The sequence below is a fragment of the Pelecanus crispus genome, chromosome 20, assembly GCF_030463565.1.
Source record: "Pelecanus crispus isolate bPelCri1 chromosome 20, bPelCri1.pri, whole genome shotgun sequence".
Lineage (NCBI taxonomy): Eukaryota > Metazoa > Chordata > Aves > Pelecaniformes > Pelecanidae > Pelecanus > Pelecanus crispus.
The window spans coordinates 4768304-4785697 of NC_134662.1; the positions used below are offsets into that span (position 1 = coordinate 4768304).

The window sequence follows — 17394 nt, forward strand, 5'->3', positions numbered from 1 at the left end:
CACTACCGCGTACCAGAGCCTGGCACCGGGACCAGGGGTGCCCGTGGCTGAGGGATGCCCGTGGGGGGCACGAGGAGGCCCTCGGCCGCGTGGGACCAGCCCCTGGCAGCGCCCATCCCGCCGGACACCCCACTTGCCTTCTCCATCCCGGCCGCCTCCTGCCTGCGCTGCCCCGCACCGGCCAGCGCCTGTCCCCAGGGCTCGCCCCGCTTCCACGGCCGGCGCTCCCGGTGCGTCCCGGTGCGTCCCGGCGCGTCCCGGTGCGTCCCGGCTGGCTGCGGGCTGTGCCGCCGGCCCCTGCCCTGGGCCTTTCCCTGTCCTTGTTCCTGCCGAGATTTCCTCTTCCTCAGCGGCCCCAGCGCAGGCTCCTGCGCTTAACCGTTACGCTGCCCCGTGCCCCGGCCGGCAGCGCAGCCATTTCGGGGGGCTCTGCCCCCCAACACTGACCCTCCCTGCTCTGCCCCACGGCACCTGGGCCCCACGCTGGACCCTCCCCGTGTGCCCGGGCTCCCTCGTGCCCAGCTGGGAGGACGCACCCAACTTTGCAGCCTTGAGCATCCCCCAGAACACAGTGGGGTGCAGGGGTGTGCATGAGCATTTGGGGTGCTCGGAGGCATTGCTTGGGGTGCTGGGGTGCGCAGGGCTGGGAGGGAGCCAGCCCGGGGGTGCTGTGGGCAGTGCGTGGGTTTTTAGGTGCTGGAGGGTGGTGTCTGGGGTGCAAAGGGGTGCTGCAAGGGTATTTAGGGTGCAGGGGGGTCAGTGCGTGGGTGCTGGAGGGTGCTGCGTGGGTGTTTGGAGTGCTGGGACAGAGCAGGGTATTTGGGGTGCAGAGGGGGTGATGCAAGGGGGAGTGCATGGGTATTTGGGGTGCAGGGGGTGGTGCATGGGTGCAAGAGGTGAGCATGGGTGCTTAGGGTGCAGGGGAGTGTGTATGGGTGCAGGGGGGTGTGCATGCGTATTTGGGGTGCAGGGGATGGTGCATGGGTGCAGAAAGGTGTATATGGGTATTTGGGGTGCAGGGGGTGGTGCATGGGTGCAAGAGGTGAGCATGGGTGCTTAGGGTGCAGGGGAGTGTGCATGGGTGCAGGGGGGTGTGCATGCGTATTTGGGGTGCAGCGGATGGTGCATGGGCGCAGGGGAATGTGCATGGGTATTTGGGGTGCAGGGGACAGCACATGGGTGCAGGGGGATGTGCATGGGTATTTGGGGTGCAGGGGATGGTGCGTGGGTGCAGGGGGGTGTGCATGGGTATTTGGGGTGCAGGGGACGGTGCATGGGTGCAGGGGGATGTGCATGGGTATTTGGGGTGCAGGGGACGGTGCGTGGGTGCAGGAAGGTGTATGTGGGTGCTTAGGGTGCAGGGGGTGGTGCATGGGTGCAGGGGGGTGTAGATGGGTGCTCAGGGTGCAGGGGGTGGTGCATGGGTGCAGGGGGGTGTAGATGGGTGCTCAGGGTGCAGGGGGTGGTGCTTAGGGTGCAGGGGGTGGTGCATGGGTGCAGGGGGGTGTAGATGGGTGCTCAGGGTGCAGGGGGTGGTGCATGGGTGCAGGGGGGTGTAGATGGGTGCTCAGGGTGCAGGGGGTGGTGCTTAGGGTGCAGGGGGTGGTGCATGGGTGCAGGGGTTGTGCATGGGTATTTGGGGTGCGGGGGGGTGCATGGGTGTCTGCATTCAGGGTGCCAGGGTGCTCCCCTGCCCCGCGTGCCCGGCTGGGCCCCAAGAACTACAACTCCCAGCAGCCCCCGCGCGACGCCGCTTCCGGCCGGTTCCGGGCGGGGCTCGTGCGGCCGGCAGCGGGTGTGCGCGCGCCGGGGGGTGCGGGGGGGGGGTGCGTGGGTCGGGGGGTGCGTGAAGAGCGGGTGCGCGGGGCCAGGGGGTTCGGGAGGGTGCGAGGGTCGGGGGGGGGCGTGGGGCAGGGGGGTGCATGGGCGGGGGGTGCACAGAGCGGGGGGGGCCCGGGGGGTGCACGGAGCAGGGGGTGCGTGAGCAGGGGGTGCATGGGGTGGGGGGTGCGTGGGCAGGGGGTGCACGGAGCAGGGGGGGGACACGAGCAAGGGGGGCACAGCGTGGGGGGGGTCCAGGGGGTGCATCAGCAGGGGGGTGCGTGGGGCAGGGGGTGCGTGAGCAGGGGGTGCACAGAACGGGAGGGTCCAGGGGGTGCATGGGGCAGGGGGGGCTGCGTGAGCAGGGGGTGCACGGAGCAGGGGGTTCATGGGGTGGGGGCTGCGTGAGCAGGGAGTGCACAGAACGGGGGGGCCCGAGGGGTGCATGGGGCAGGGGGGGTGTGTGAGCTGGGGGTGCATGGAGCAGGGGGGTGCGTGGAGCAGGGGGGTGCACAGGGCGGGGGGTGCACAGAACGGGGGGGTCCAGGGGGTGCATGAGCATGGGGTGCACAGAATGGGGGGGTCCAGGGGGTGCATGAGCAGGGAGTGCACAGAACAGGGGGTGCACAGAACGGGGGGGTCCAGGGGGTGCATGAGCATGGGGTGCACAGAACGGGGGGGGTCCAGGGGGTGCATGAGCAGGGGGTGCACAGAACAGGGGGGTCCAGGGGGTGCATGAGCAGGGAGTGCACAGAACAGGGGGGTCCAGGGGGTGCATGCAGCAGGAGGGTGCCCGCAGCTGGGGTACATGAGCATGGGGGTGCATGGAGCAGAGGGGTGCACAGAGCAGGGGGTTTATAGGGTGGGGGGTGCATGAGCAGGGGGTGCACAGAATGGGGGGTTCCAGGGGGTGCGTGAGGCAGGGGTACGTGAGCAGGGGGTGCACGGAGCAGGGGGGCCCCGGGGGCACAGGGCTGCAGCAGCGCTGACGCCCCGCAGCCACCCGGCATCGGTCCCCAGCACCGCCGGAGCCGCCATGGAGCGTGGCTGCGTGATGGACACGTCGGAACCGGGCAGCGCCGCCGAGGAGGAGGAGGAGAAGGTGACGGAGCCGCGGCCCAGGACCCGCTCCAACCCCGAGGGGGCCGAGGATCGGGCCCTGAGCGCCCAGGCCAGTGTGGGCAACCGCAGCGAGGGGGAGGGCGAGGCGGCCAGCGCCGACGACAGCCCGCAGGGCACGGCTGCGCCCGACGGCACCGCCTGGCCCGGCCCCGCGCCCCCCACCGAGGTCCAGGTGAAGACGCCGCGGGTGAACTGCCCCGAGAAGGTGGTGAGTGTCTGCGGGGAGCGTGGCGCGGCCCCGATGCCGGGGTGAGGGGCTGCGGGGGGCTCAGCCGTGGCTCTCTTCCCTGCAGATCATCTGCCTGGACCTGGCAGAGGAGATGGCTCTGCCCAAACTGGAGTCCTTCAATGGGTGAGTGTTGGGGGCTGCTCCCAGGACCCCCGGGGACCCCAGCTTTCCCAGGGGACAGGCGCAGTTGGGGCCCGGGGTGATGCTGGTCCCCGCTGAGCTCCGGCCCCCGCGGCAGGTCCAAGACCAACGCGCTGAACATCTCGCAGAAGATGATCGAGATGTTCGTGAGGACGAAGCACAAGATCGACAAGTGCCACGAGTTCGCGCTGGTGGTGGTGAACAACGACGCCACGTGGGTGAGCGGGGCCGCGGGGACGGGGATGGGGCTGGCGACGGGTTCGGCTCCGCGCCCCCCTCACCCCGGCTCCTCTCAGCTCTCAGGGTTCACCTCGGACCCCCGCGAGGTCTGCAGCTGCCTCTACGACCTGGAGACCGTCGTCTGCAAATCATTCAGTATCCCACCGCCTGCGGGGCTGGGACAGGGGGCCAGGACCCCACGGGGTCCCTTGGGTGCAAATGGGGTCCCTTGGGTGCAAACAAGGTCCCTCTGGCATAAGTGGGGACCCTCCAAGCCCGTTGCCTGCAGATGGCAGCAGATCCGCGGCCTCGCTGGCATCCCCGGCACAGCCGAGCCGGCTGCGGCACAGATCGGTGTTGGCGTTTGAGGCCGGAGGGTCGAACCGAGCCCCTGAATCCCCCAAGGCAGGTTTTAACGCCGGACCCTCCAGACCCACCAAACACCCGTTTTTATCGGTGTTTTCTCCCCACCCTGGTCCATCCCCCGTGCCCGGTGCGATCGCTTCCCTCTGCGGGAGCTTCCCGGGTGCCCCGGTGCCAGCGTGGCCGCCGGGCCGGGGTGCGGGAGGTCCCCGGGGCGGGCAGGGGTCCGTGTGCCAGGATCAGTCCTTACCTGGGGCTGCAGATCTGGAAGGGCTCTTCAACCTGATGTGAGTACGGCCGGGGGGGCGGCGGGGGCTCTGCGGGGGGTCGGGGCGCCCACCCTGGCTACGAATTTTCTGCTTTGCTATAAAACCGCCGCGAGCTGTTGACCCCGACGGCTCCTGGGGTGGGTGCTGCTTTCCCAGTGCCAGCCCAGAGCTGTCAGCAGACGGTCATTAAGTTTTAACGAGGTGGGGACGGTCCCTGAGCCGCCTCTGTCCTGGCGCAGCCAGCAGAAGATCGAGCTGCCGGTGACGGAGAACGTGCAGACCATCCCGCCGCCATACGTGGTCCGGACCATCCTGGTGTTCGGCCGCCCAGGCTGCCAGCCCCAGTTCTCCATGTCGGAGCACATGAAGGTAGGTCCCCTCCCTGTCCCCCACCCTGGGTGAGCTCGGTGGCTCCGGGTCCATCCTGGCATGTGGAAGAGCTTCCCGGTGCCGTTCCCAGCTTCTCAGAATCATTGAATCGTTTAGGTTGGAAAAGACCTTTAAGAGCATCCAGTCCAACCATTAACCCAACACTGCCAAGCCCACCACTAAACCAATTAAGGGCAGAGTCATAATTTCACGTTTCCTGGCTTGGTGGCTGGATTATTTTTTAACGAAAGTAAAAACTAGGAGTCATTAAGGTTGGAAAGGATCTCTAAGATCATCAGCCCAACCATCACCCCACCACCCCCATGCCCACTAAACCATGCCCACTAAACCTTGCAGAAGATGCTGCAGTGCCCCTACTTCTTCTTTGATGTGGTTTACATCCACAACGGGGTGGAGGAGAAGGACGACGAGACGAGCTGGAAGGTAAACGCGGGACGGGGCGTCCCCCCCGCCACGGCTTGCGGGGGGGGGCTGTGTGTGCCCCCCACCCCTCCCGCGCTGCCCGTCCCCGCGCGTGTCCCCGCAGGAGATGTACGCCTTCTTCAGCAGCCTGGACACCAAAGGCACCAACTACAAGTACGAGGTGTCGCTGACGGGGCCGGCCGTGGAGCTGCACAACTGCATGGCCAAGCTGCTGGCGCACCCGCTGCAGCGGCCCTTCCAGACCCACGCGGCGTACAGTCTGCTGGAGGAGGACGAGCCCCCCGAGATCGAAGCCACCGTCTGAGCCGCGGCGGCGGGGGACGGCGGGCGGAGAGGCGCCGATGGCGGCGGGGACGCGGCCGGCGAAGGGCTGCGGCGGGCGGCCGGGCGGTGTTGCCTGCGGCGGGGGGAAAGAGAGAGGCGTTTTCCCGAGCGGGCGTCGTGCTGGTGCTGCGGCTCCTGCGCCGGGGTCGCAAACCCGGGGGGGGTTTGGGGGTGGCGTTGCCCCCCAGCCATGGGGACGGGACGGGGGGTCCTGTGCCCAGCGGTGCTGGACCCCGAGGGGCGGCTGGGTGCCCGGGGCAGCCCTGGGGCTCTTGCCGCTAACAGCGGGGCAGAGTGATGGGAGGCACTGGTGCGGGGTACTGGGAGCACTGGGGCAGGGAGCTGGGCGGCACTGGGCAATGCCAGTGCAGGGCGCTGGGAGGTGCTGGGAGTGCTGGTGCAGGGCACTGGGAGGTGCTGGGACTACTGGGAGCTGGTGCAGGGCACTGGGAGGTGCTGGGAGTGCTGGTGCAGGGCACTGGGAGGTGCTGGGACCACTGGGAGCTGATGCAGGGCACTGGGAGGTGCTGGGAGTGCTGGTGCAGGGAGCTGGGCACCATTAGGTAATGCCAGTGCAGGGCACTGGGAGCACTGGGGCAGGTTACTGGAAGGTGCTGGGTGGAGCTGGTGCGGGTTACTGGGAGGTGCTGGGAACACTGGGAGCTGGTGCAGGTTACTGGGAGGTGCTGGGTGGAGCTGGTGCAGGTTACTGGGAGGTGCTGGGAACACTGGGAGCTGGTGCAGGTTACTGGGAGGTGCTGGGTGGAGCTGGTGCAGGTTACTGGGAGGTGCTGGGAACACTGGGAGCTGGTGCAGGTTACTGGGAGGTACTGGGAGCACTGGTGCGGGTTACTGGGAAGTGCTGGGAACACTGGTGCAGGTTACTGGGAGGTACTGGGAGCACTGGTGCGGGTTACTGGGAAGTGCTGGGAACACTGGGAGCACTGGTGCAGGTTACTGGGAGGTGCTGGGAACACTGGGAGCACTGGTGCGGGTTACTGGGAAGTGCTGGGAACACTGGGAGCACTGGTGCAGGTTACTGGGAGGTACTGGGAGCACTGGTGCGGGTTACTGGGAAGTGCTGGGAACACTGGGAGCACTGGTGCAGGTTACTGGGAGGTACTGGGAGCACTGGTGCAGGTTACTGGGAGGTGCTGGGAACACTGGGAGCACTGGTGCGGGTTACTGGGAAGTGCTGGGAACACTGGGAGCACTGGTGCAGGTTACTGGGAGGGGCGGGGCGCTGGGAGGGGCGGGGCGGGGCTGCCGTCGGCCGCCTCCTATTGGCCGTCTCGCCAGCCAATGAGCAGCGGGCCCGGCTGCCCGCGGGGGGTTCGAACCGGCGGGGCCCGGGAGCGCGTGCGCGGAGCGGCGCGAGCCGTAAGGGGACATTGCACCGGCGGGGGGGGGCGCAGGACATGGCACGACACACGACATACACGCCATTGCACCGGGGCGACACGGGCACGACATTGCAGCGGGGGGAGGGGGGCGCTGGGCACGGCCCGGCCCCGGCTTGGCGGGGGCGGGGGCTCTGCAATAGCGGCGTTGCACCGGGCGGGGGGGCGCGTGGCCCGTGCTGCAGCTCGGGGGGTGTTTGGGGTTGCTTAGGGGCCCCCCTGTATGCACCGCCCCCCGGGGGGGTTGCACTGGGGAGGGGGAGGGCCGGTGCAGGCGCTGGGGGGTCCCTGCACGGACCGCGGGGGCGTGTTGGGTGCTTTGGGCAGGGGGGTGTCGGGTGCATTGCGCGGGGGGGGGGCCCATGGATGCGCTGTTCGGGGGTCAGTGCCGCGGGGGTGTCCTCACGCTGGTGGGGTCCCGCTTTGGGTGCCCCAATGTGTGGCTCCGACTCGGGGAGGGGGGGGCAATGCCTGGGGGGGGCTGGGGCGCAGCCCTGCAGTGCCCTGGGGGGCTGTGGGTGGGCCCCCCACGCTGACCGGGCCCAGCTGTGCCGCAGCGTGCGGACCCCGACCTGCTCCTCCCGGAGGGGTCACCCCCACCCATCGGGCCGCCGGCAGAGAGCGGGTGGGCAGTGGGTGCTGCCTGGGGCTGCTGCTGCGCCGCAGCGGGGACCCCAACGCCCGGTAACGGCCGGGGCCACGCAGTGACCCCGCTGCGATGCCGGAGCACCTGGCTGCAGGGTTGGTGGCACTTGCGTGACCCCGAGGGGGCTGCTGTGACCCTGACCTGCTGACCATGACCCTGACCGTGATCCTGACCTGCTGACCGTGACCCTGACCTGCTGGCCAAGCTGGGGGTGTGCAGCGGGCTCGGGGTGAAGCCCTGCTCCTGCTCCAGGTCTGCCGGGGAGCTGATGCCGCTGCACGTCGCCGCGTCCCGGGGGTGCTGCAGGTGCCTCGAGCTCCTGCTGAAGAAAGCGGGGGACGCGGAGCTCCAAGACCAGGTTAGCGGGGACAGCTTTGGGGACAGCTTTGGGGATGGGGACAGCACCTTGGAGGTGCTGCCAGTGCTGGCACTCTCCTCACCGGTGGGGCGGGTGAGCAGCGGGTGCCCACCTGGCCCTGGCAGGGTTGTGTCACCCCATGGTGGCCCCGGCAGCGGTGACAGCAGTGTCCCCTCCCCACAGGATGGGAAACGAGCCATTGACCTGGCGCTGGGCAACCGTGCATGCGTGCAGATCCTGCGGGACTCGCAGAGCGCCCGGGGCTGGCAGCCTGCAGAGGGTGAGGTCCCCAGGGTGCCCCCTCGGCCAGGGTGGGTGTTGGGGGGGGGGGCTGATCCGGCCCCCCCAGTTTGGGCTGGATGCCGATTCCCGTCTCTGCCCGCAGAGCCAGCGGGATGCAGGCGTTCCCTCTCCTTCCTGACCGAGGACGGCACCCATGGCAGCGGCTCCCCCGGGCTCCCTGAGAATGGCTCTGCGGCCGGGCCCCTCAGCAGCACCCGCAGGTCCTTGCTGGAGGAGCCGGAGCTGGGGGGTGGCTGCAGTTCAGGGGAGCCCCCATTTTGGCTGGGCTGTCCCCCCGAGCCCCTGTCCCTCGCCATCCCCTCCCTCGCTCCATGGCCCCACCTGGACCCTGGGGGCCCAGCTCTCCCCCCGCAGCCCCTCGCCTCCAGCACGCTGCTCTCAGCCGGGGATGAGCTCGGGGAGGGACCCCGGAGCCAGACCATGGCAGGAAGGATGGGGGGTCCCCCCTGGGGTCTCCCCGAGCCCAGCGCTGGGGACAGCCCTGGCCCCTCTCCCCAGTGGGAGTTTGGTCCCGGTGGGTCCCTGGGCTCCCCCCAGCCCCACTGTTGCAGCAGGGTCCCAGGGGGACGTGGGGTGTCCCCCAGAGCTCCCCTGAGCAGCTGCCCCGTGGCGTGCCAGAACCCCAGGGACGGTGACATCCTGGGTGCCGTGGCTCAGCACCATGACGGTGTCCCCCGGGGACCAGCGGTGGGCTGGGCAGGGCTGGGCATCGCTGCCCCGGCTGCCCCCGAATTGGGGACGGTGGTGCTCGAGGCGAGGGCCCCGGGCTGCGACCCCAGCAGCCTTGGGGACAGCAGCGGTGCCAGCGAGTGCTTCTTCAGTGCCGTGGAGACCCTGGAGCCCAGCAAGGCTGGGGCAGCCGGGGCGCTGGAGCTGGGTGAAGCCCCCTCCCCAACTGGAGCTGCCACCCGGGAGCTGCCCCCCACCAGCCCCGCAAATGCAGAACAGGTGCAGGGTGAGGATTTTTGGGGGGGCTCAAGGGCAGCCCCTCACTGCAAAGACGGCTCGGAGGTGGGCGGTGTAGGGGAGCTGCTTGCACGGCTCCAGGGGTGCAGCCTCCGGGGCTCCCCTCCCCGCAGCCCGGCCAGCCTCGCCGCTGGGGATGCCACCCCCGGGGGGCCGGAGCCCCCCAGGCACCGCCACGTCACCCCCAGGACCAAAAGCCGCCTCCAGGCCTTCATGGCGCGGCTCAGCACCTCCTCTTCCTCCTCCCTCTTCGATGAGACGCTGGAGATGCCCCGGAGGCCCCCCAGGCTCAGAGCACCCCGGGGTGTCCCCAGGGACCCTGCTGCCACCTTGGGGCCCTGCGTCACCCCGGGGGGCGAGGAGGTGTCCAGTGGGGACGGAGAGGCGACAGGCTCTTTGGACGACACCGCGATCCTCCCGGGAGCCCCCAGCCAGCCCAGCTCCTCCCTGGGGACCAGCAGCTCCCCCGGCTCCAGCCTCACAGTCCTGCTGCTCCCCGGGGACCACGGGCACCCCCAGGACTCCCCGTGGGATGCTCGGGGCTCCCCCCATGCCGCCAGCAGTGCCAAGCCCAGGGTGCTGGAGGGTGGCTCTGGGTGGCAGCACCCCTTGCCCTTGGGGCCACACCAGCCCCCACAGCCCCACGGGAGCTTCAGCCACCTCCTGGCCCCACAGCTGCCAGGCAGCGCCGCGGTGGAGCCGGGGAGCCCGGTTGTGCCGCTCTCGTCCACCGGCTGCAGCACCCACTGCTCCCAGGAGCACCTTGAGGATGAGGAGCAGGGACAAGCACCCACCAAGCAGCGCATTCCCGGTACAGAGGATGCCGTGGTCCGGGATGGGCAAACGTGCGTGGTGCTGCCGCAGCCCCTCTCGGACGAAGCTCTGCGCCGGCGGCTGCGGGCGCTGGGGGATGACCCGGGGCCCGTCACGGAGCTCACCAGGCGGCTGTACCTGCGGCGGCTGGAGGAGCTGGCAAGGGGACCCCGGGGGAGAACGGCGGGTGAGTGCCGGGGAGCCCACCCTACCCAGTCGGTTGGTCCCCGCGGTGCTGGCATGGGGCTGACGGTGCTCCCCGATGCCGGCATGGCCGTCCCAGGGCACAGCCCTGAGCTGGCGGCCGCGCTGCGGACTGGCTGCGTCCCTGACTGCACCCAGGACGAGCTGGCGCTGGCCCGGCAGTTTGACCGCCCCGACCGGAGCCGGCGCTGGCGGGAAGGGCTGGTCAAGTCCAGCTTCAACTACCTCCTCCTCGACCCCAGGTAGGGCCATGCCATTGCCCCGCGCGTCCCCCATGCCAGGGGGTTCCGAGCGGGGACCCCTGGGAGGCATCAAACCCCAAAGCTGGTGGTTTGCACCCCCAGGACCACCCAGAACCTGCCGCTCCGCTACCACTGCCTGAGCTCGGCCGAGTGCTTCAGGACCTTCGTCAAAGCCATCTTCTACGTGGGCAAGGGGACGCGCGCCCGGCCGTATCAGCACCTCACCGAGGCGCTGAGCCAGCACCGCGCCGGGACGCGGAAGGTGGGATGGGCTGGGGGGGTTGAGGCCACAGTCATGGGCACAGGGGGCTGCACCAGGGGCTCGAGGCCATGGTGATGGGCATGGGGGGCTGTACTGGAGGCTCAAGGCCACAGTCATGGGCACAGGGGGCTGCAATGGGGGGCTGGGGGCTGTGGTGATGGGCATGGGGGGCTGCACCGGGGGGCTTGAGGCTGTGGTGATGGGCACGGGGGGCTGCACCGGGGGGCTTGAGGCTGTGGTGATGGGCACGGGGGGCTGCATCGGGGGGCTTGAGGCTGTGGTGATGGGCACGGGGGGCTGCATCGGGGGGCTTGAGGCTGTGGTGATGGGCTTGGGGGGCTGCATCGGGGGGCTCGAGGCTCTGGTGATGGGCTCGGGGGGCTCGAGGATGTGGTGATGGGCACAGGGGGCTGCATCAGGGGGCTCGAGGCTGTGGTGATGGGCACAGGGGGCTGCACCGGAGGGCTGGGGGCTGTGGTGATGGGCACGGGGGGCTGCACCGGGGGGCTCGAGGCCATGGTGATGGGCACGGGGGGCTGCACCGGGGGGCTCGAGGCTGTGGTGATGGGCACCAGGGGCTGCACTGGGGTGCTTGAGGCCATGGTGATGGGCATGGGGAGCTGCACGGGGGGGCTCAAGGCCATGGTGATGGGCATGGGCGGCTGTACCGGGGGCTCAAGGCCATGGTGATGGGCATGGGGGGCTGTACCAGGGGCTCAAGGCCATGGTGATGGGCACGGGGGGCTGCACCGGGGGGCTCAAGGCCGTGGTGACGGTGCCCATTGTCCTTGCAGGGCTGCCCCAAGGTGCAGCGCATCCTGGAGATCTGGGCGAGCGGGCAGGGCGTCATCTCCGTGCACTGCTTCCAGAGCACCGTGCCAGCGGAGGCCTACACGCGGGAGGGCTGCCTCGTGGAGGCTCTGGGTGAGCGGGGAGGGCGGGGGGAGATGGCGCTGCCCCTGCCCCTGCCCCTGCCCCTGCTGCGGCTCCCGGCATCGGTTCTGCCGCCACTCTGACCCCCTGCAGCCCTCTCTCCCATCCCGTGCAGGAGGCAGGGGGACACGGGGGGGATCCAGCCCACCCTGGGGCACACGGGGACTTTGGGGTCCCTGGTTGCCAGCGCAGGGTCTGGGCACACTCCCCCAAACCTCCATCTCCTGCGGGAAAAGCTGCCTGGGAGTGGGTGCTGGTGGGGGACGCAGGGCTGCCTGCATCTCTGCGGGGCTGTGGGTGCTGATGGGGAGCAGGGGGCTGGGGCTGTGGGTGCTGACCCCATCCCCGCAGGGCTGTGGGTGCTGATGGGGAGCAGGGGGCTGGGGCTGTGGGTGCTGACCCCATCCCCGCAGGGCTGTGGGTGCTGATGGGGAGCACAGGACCAGGGCTGTGGGTGCTGACCCCATCCCCGCGGGGCTGTGGGTGCTGATGGGGAGCACAGGACCAGGGCTGTGGGTGCTGACCCCATCCCCGCGGGGCTGTGGGTGCTGATGGGGAGCACAGGACCAGGGCTGTGGGTGCTGACCCCATCCCCGCGGGGCTGTGGGTGCTGATGGGGAGCACAGGACCAGGGCTGTGGGTGCTGACCCCGTCCCCGCAGGCCTGCAGACCATCACCAACCAGAGGAAGGGGAACTGCTACGGCGTGGTGGCCAGCTGGCCGGCGGAGCGGCACCGGCGCCTGGGCGTTCACATGCTGCACAGGGCCATGCGCATCTTCCTGGCCGAGGGCGAGCGGCAGCTCCGGCCGGCGGACATCCACGGTGGGTGCTGAACACCCTGGGGTGCTGGGGGGCCCCCCCATCTGCACCTCCCCTCTGCCCTGTCCGAGGAGGTGGCTGTGCTCTGGGCGCGGGTTTTATGTCATGAACACTGGCGAGAATTTTTCTATTTTTCTATTTTTCTATTTCCCTAAAGGGTGATAAATAAATCGCTGCAGGTCTTTTTTGTTTTGGTTGGTTGATTTTTTTTTTTTTTTCTTTTTGGCTAAGAAATCCAAGCTGCGGGTGATTTCTGGCTTCGCTTCCCCGCTCTGCCTTGCTTCTAGGACAGCCCCCCGTGCCCAGCGCATCTTCCCCCATCGTCGAGTCGGACGCGACTGAGAACATAACACGGCTTTACTGTATGAAATGGCACTAACACGGCACGCGGCTCAGCGACAGCGGGGTTGCGGTGTGCGGTTTGCCTTGGCCTTAGCACAAGCGATGTGGGTACAAGCGACGCAGACTCCGTAGCAAACAGAGGTTGAAGAGCCGTGGCCCGCAGCTGGGCACTGGCGGTCGCCTGGAGTCGGTGACAGGCGACAGAGCCACGTTTTGGGGTACGGTTGTATTTCTGGGTGCCCTCGGTGTAGACCCCAGCCGTGCTGCGGGGTCTCCCCTGGCCGGGATGGGGTGGGAGGGGTGTTGCAGGGGAAGGCTCGTGGAAACGATCTGAACCCAGGGTCATTAAAATTCTCATTATGAGACAGGTTGCGGCAGCAGTGGGCAGGGGCAGGCAGAGGGGCAGCTCTGCCCCGGTGCGGGGACAGAGCGGGGCTGCCTGGGGATGCTCATCACACGGGGTCCCCGGCACACTGGGGCCAGCTCCGAAGGACTCTTCCTCTTCTACATCATTTGGGGAGGAAGGTGGGCTCAGCCTCGGGGAAGGAGCGTTGCGGGTGGGTGCCAGCTCCAGTCAGCCCTGCCCAGCCCGGAGCCCTTTGAGCCAACCCGGGGTGCCTCGGTGGGGTGCCAGCCCCGTTCGGGGCAAGGCGGGGCAGGGTGGGACATGGGCTAGGGGTGAGGTTTCTGAAGGACTGGTGGTTTCTTTGGTTTAGATGGGGAGAAATAAGAGGGAAACAAAGCAGGGAGCGGCTCCACTCTTTGGGGTAGTAGGGAGGCTGGGGCCATCCCCTGAGCACAGCATCCTCCCGGCTCACTCGGATTCCCACCCATCCCGGCGTGGCCGGGAGCCCCCGGACCCTGTGATGGCGTCCGGATCCCTGCTTGACATTTCTCATGTACCTTCTCGGTCCTGCCCAGCTCCTGGCAGCGGGATGCAAAGCGCAGAGGGAAGGAGATGATAGGACCTGTGGGTTATGTACAGAATGGCGTCGGCATCAGACGGTCGCGGTTTGCTTCATTGCTCCCGTGTTGCACCGAGACCCTGTGGATCTGTACAGGAGCCGCTGGCAAGGACGGACACGGTGGCAATGCGATGGTGTATTGCTGGTCCCCCGGTGCACGAGGGACGGGTGTGATCCCGGCAGGGATGTGGTTCGGGAATGGGTGGTGGGTCCCAGAGTCTTGGAGGAGCCGGAAGCCGGGAAGGGCGAGCGGATCGGATGCCACGGGAGTCGCTGTGTGGTGGCGATGGCTCCAAGCATCTCGAGGATACGGCAGCGGGAGGGAAGCAGAGGGCTCTGCAGAAGCCAGCGCTGCAGTACCTAAAGCGATGGTGGTCGGGGACGTGACCGCACAGACGGTGGCACCGGGGACTGCAGGAGAGCTCGGGTTTGGTGTTGTCCTCTCCACCACAGCCATGCCAGTCCCACCACGGTGGCAGAGCTGACAGTCCTGACCGTGCCCACGGGAGCAGGTCACCTCGTCCTCATCTCCTGGCCAGGCAGAGACGAGCCGTGCAGGCAGAGACGAGCCGTGCAGGCAGACCCTCGCCAGCGCCAGGCAGGAGTCGCTAGATGCCACGTGCGCGGCTGCTGGCAATAACGGTGGTCCCGTCCTCCCGGCCCCACAGACGGCTCGAGCAAGGCGCTGCGGGGCTCAGGGAGGCAAATCCCGCTGCTGAGCCCGAAGAGCCTTTGGCTTCCACTTAAAGCAATCCCAGCTCAGCTCCTCCGGCCCTGGCCGGGAAGGTGCCGGAGCTGACGTGCTCTCCCTGGAGGAACCCCTCCGAGTTCTTCCCTTTTGGCTGCAGGTGGGACCCGTCTCCCCGCAGCCGCCTCCTCTCTGTCCCCGGCGGGTTGCTGCTTGAGGAAAATAATACTACAAAGAAACAGGATGAAGACGCTCCAGCGGCTGCCATGCCATCCCTGAGGGGACGGGGACCAGGTCTGCCGTGCTCCTGCCGCCGGCCCCACGCACCCCTGCCCAGGGGAGCCTCCGTGCTCCACCACCAGCCTCCGACGCGGCCGGAAAAGAAAATCGGCTGAGCTCCCGGTGAGGGCAGCCTCCGCCGCACCCCTCCGCTCTCGCAAACCCTTCTCCACTCCGAAAATATCTCTCCCATCGGAGCAGCCCGGTCACCGCGTCCTGCCGCCTTATTTCTTCTCCCCTTGCCCGTCCCCAGCTGGCGTCTCGGGCTCCCACAGGACGAACTCGTGGAGCAGCGTGTTCACCGTCTCGGGACACTCCATCATCACCATGTGGCTGCCCTCGTCGATCACCTTCAGGAAGGCGATCAGCAGGATCTGGAGGGAAACGGTGGCAGCGGCAGGCGTCAGCACCGGGACAAGCCCCCCGCCCGCATCGCTGCGTGCTGGCAGGCAGACCCCAGCCCTCGTCCACCGCCCCCAGCCCCTCTCGGTCCCTTACCTCGGCCATTCGCTGGTCCTCCTCCACCGGGACAAATTTGTCATGCATGCCATGGACCAGAAGCACAGGCACGGCCAGCTCCGCGTGGTAAACCTCGTCACCCTCCGGCCAGTACTGCCCGCTCATCATGGCGCGCAGCACGAAGGAGGAGACGTTGAAGGCGTTGCCTTCCTTCAGCAGCTGCTTCTCTTTGGCACCCTGGCGAGCGAAGCCAGCCCTGCGGGACGGAGCCGGCACGGGCAGAGGGTTAGCCCAGCGCGGTGCTTCGGCAGCGGCGGGACGGGAGCGTGGGGGATGCTGCCGGCAGGACGCGGTGTCCCTGCTCGTGGTGGCTGGAAGCCAGCTTGGCTGGGGACAGCCCTCCCCAGCGCCGCGGTGCCGGGACGGCTACTCACTTGAGGAAGCTCCAGGCCAGGCACGGGGACAGGCAGTGCAGCACGCAGGTGGGCATGTTGAAGATGGAGCAGAGGCTGGGCTCCAGCGCCGTCGGGCCCCCTCCATTGATCATGATCACCTTATGGACCAGGTCTGGGTACTCGTGGGCGAGGAAGGTGCAGAAGGACACCCTGTGGGGAGACACAGACGTGGGGGCCGTGCTCCAACCCCGTGGAACCAGAGGATGCTACATCCCAAGGCAGATCCCAAGGATCCATGGCCGGAGCCCAGGCTATACCCTTTCATTTGACCCTTGCCCCCCCCTTTCTTGGGGCAGGGTAACCCCAGTCAAACCCCACAGCTGGTGCCCTGCAGAGCCTGGGCAGAGGGGCTGAGCTCAGGGTTTCATTCCTGCGCAGACCAAAGCAGGGTGCTGGGACCCGCTTGGGTGCCCACCAGCCTTGTCCTGATGTAATCCTGCCCAGCTCGGAGCCCGTCTCCAGCTCCCTCTCCTCCCAGCCCTGCTCTCTGCACTGCTTAGTCTCCATCTAATTGACTTTCTTGGGTTTACTCTATTTATAGGCTGTGCTCTGCCAACTTCCCTGCTGGAGGACAGGCTCTGGGATTAGCCGGACCCAGGGACACACACCAAGAGGATGTAGGAGATCAGAACTGAGGGATAAACCCAGAACGGGAAACCCCACACCCCTCCTCTGCTTCTCAGCCCGTGAAGTGCAGGATTTGTTGGGCATTTGCTGCCAAGGAGAGGATGGGGCAGGGATGAATCCATCCCTTCCCTCCTGGGACCCCCCCGGTCCCTTACCCGTACGAGTGACCTATCAAGATATTCCTCTTCTTCGCGTAGCGCTTGAAGACAGCCCTCATGTCCTCTGCCAGCGCGTAGAAGGTGTACGCAGCGGCAATTTGGGGAGCCGAGCTGCAGCCGTGGCCGGCCAGGTCGGGAGCCACCACTTCGTAGCCCAGCTTGGTAAAGAAGTCCAGCTGCTCCTTCCAGATGTCCAGCGAGCCGCCCACGCCGTGGATGAAGAAGAGGACCACGTCGCTGTGCGTCCCTTTGCAGCTCGTGATCTGCTTCTTGCAGTCGATGTTGATGACTTTCTTGGGTTTACGCTTCCGACGCTTGCCGGGGGCAGCGGCTGCTTCCCGCGTGCCGCACCCCGGCGTGCCGGCGGGACCCTGGGCGGGAGTTTGGCTGGCCAGGTCGGAGAGCTCCAGCTCCACGGTGCTGTTGGGTTCCCCTGAGCTGTTCTGGCAGTGCAGGATCTCAGAGCGGACGGCATCCCCCAGGTTCTCGATCACCAGCTGCCCGTTGCGGTAGACGGTGATCTTGCGCTTGCAGTGCACCGTGCCACGCTCCGGCCCCCCGGGCTGGGTCTCCTCGGGTGCTTCTGGCGCCAGGCGGCTGGGCGTGCTGTGCCTGACCCGCAGAATCCTTCCCGGCTTCACCTCCATGAAGCTGTAGCCGTTGCTGGACTCAACGCTGTCCAGCGGGCCCACGGCGTTCGTCGTCTTGCCCATCAGGCAGCACAGGAGCCCATCGGTGATGCTGTTCAGCATTATGCTCCCTGCAATGGAGGCAAGATGGGGGGCAGGAGAAGGGGGGTTAGTCACCAGCTCCAGCACCGTGGGGACCTGCCGGGGGTCCTGGCTGTGGCACAGGGGACCAGGGACAGCCCCGTCCCCTCCACCATGCCCTGTTTTGCTGCCAGCCCCTGGGGAAAGCTGCGGCGGCATGAGCGAGGGCAGAACGTGCCTCCAGGGATGCATCGGGGGTGAACGTGGTGCTCCCCAAATGCACAGCCCTCCTCAGCCACCTGCCAACAGGCTTCTGTTTCGGATCAAAGATGGACCCAGCGCTCCCCGTCCAGCTTTGTCTGGGCCACGTCCCTGTCACCGAGCCTGTCCGACATACACAGGCCCAGCAGATATGCGCTCAAGCGGCTGCAAACACATGCAGTCCCTGGCACGCAGCTGCGTG

At 67.8% G+C, this 17394-nt stretch overlaps 2 protein-coding genes across 3 annotated transcripts; one reads left to right on the plus strand and one right to left on the minus strand.

The window, feature by feature from the left end:
• Positions 1-2854: 2854 nt before the first annotated feature.
• On the plus strand, positions 2855-5281 carry BABAM1 (BRISC and BRCA1 A complex member 1). 2 transcript variants are annotated; one of them, XM_075723443.1, is made up of 8 exons: positions 2855-3151; positions 3237-3295; positions 3411-3531; positions 3610-3688; positions 4158-4182; positions 4404-4533; positions 4891-4977; positions 5081-5281. In XM_075723443.1, the coding sequence occupies exons 1-8, from the start codon at positions 2858-2860 to the stop codon at positions 5279-5281; spliced, it is 996 nt and encodes a 331-aa protein (XP_075579558.1). In that variant the 5' UTR covers positions 2855-2857. The 2 variants fall into 2 exon arrangements, with proteins under 2 accessions (XP_075579558.1, XP_075579557.1); XM_075723442.1 differs by lacking the exons at positions 3411-3531; positions 3610-3688; positions 4158-4182 and having other exon boundaries at positions 2876-3151.
• Positions 5282-14746: 9465 nt separating this feature from the next.
• Positions 14747-16973, minus strand: ABHD8 (abhydrolase domain containing 8). The gene is made up of 4 exons (XM_075723432.1): positions 16219-16973; positions 15416-15586; positions 15021-15237; positions 14747-14896 (listed from the first exon to the last, which is right to left on the minus strand). The coding sequence occupies exons 1-4, from the start codon at positions 16971-16973 to the stop codon at positions 14747-14749; spliced, it is 1293 nt and encodes a 430-aa protein (XP_075579547.1).
• Positions 16974-17394: the final 421 nt, after the last annotated feature.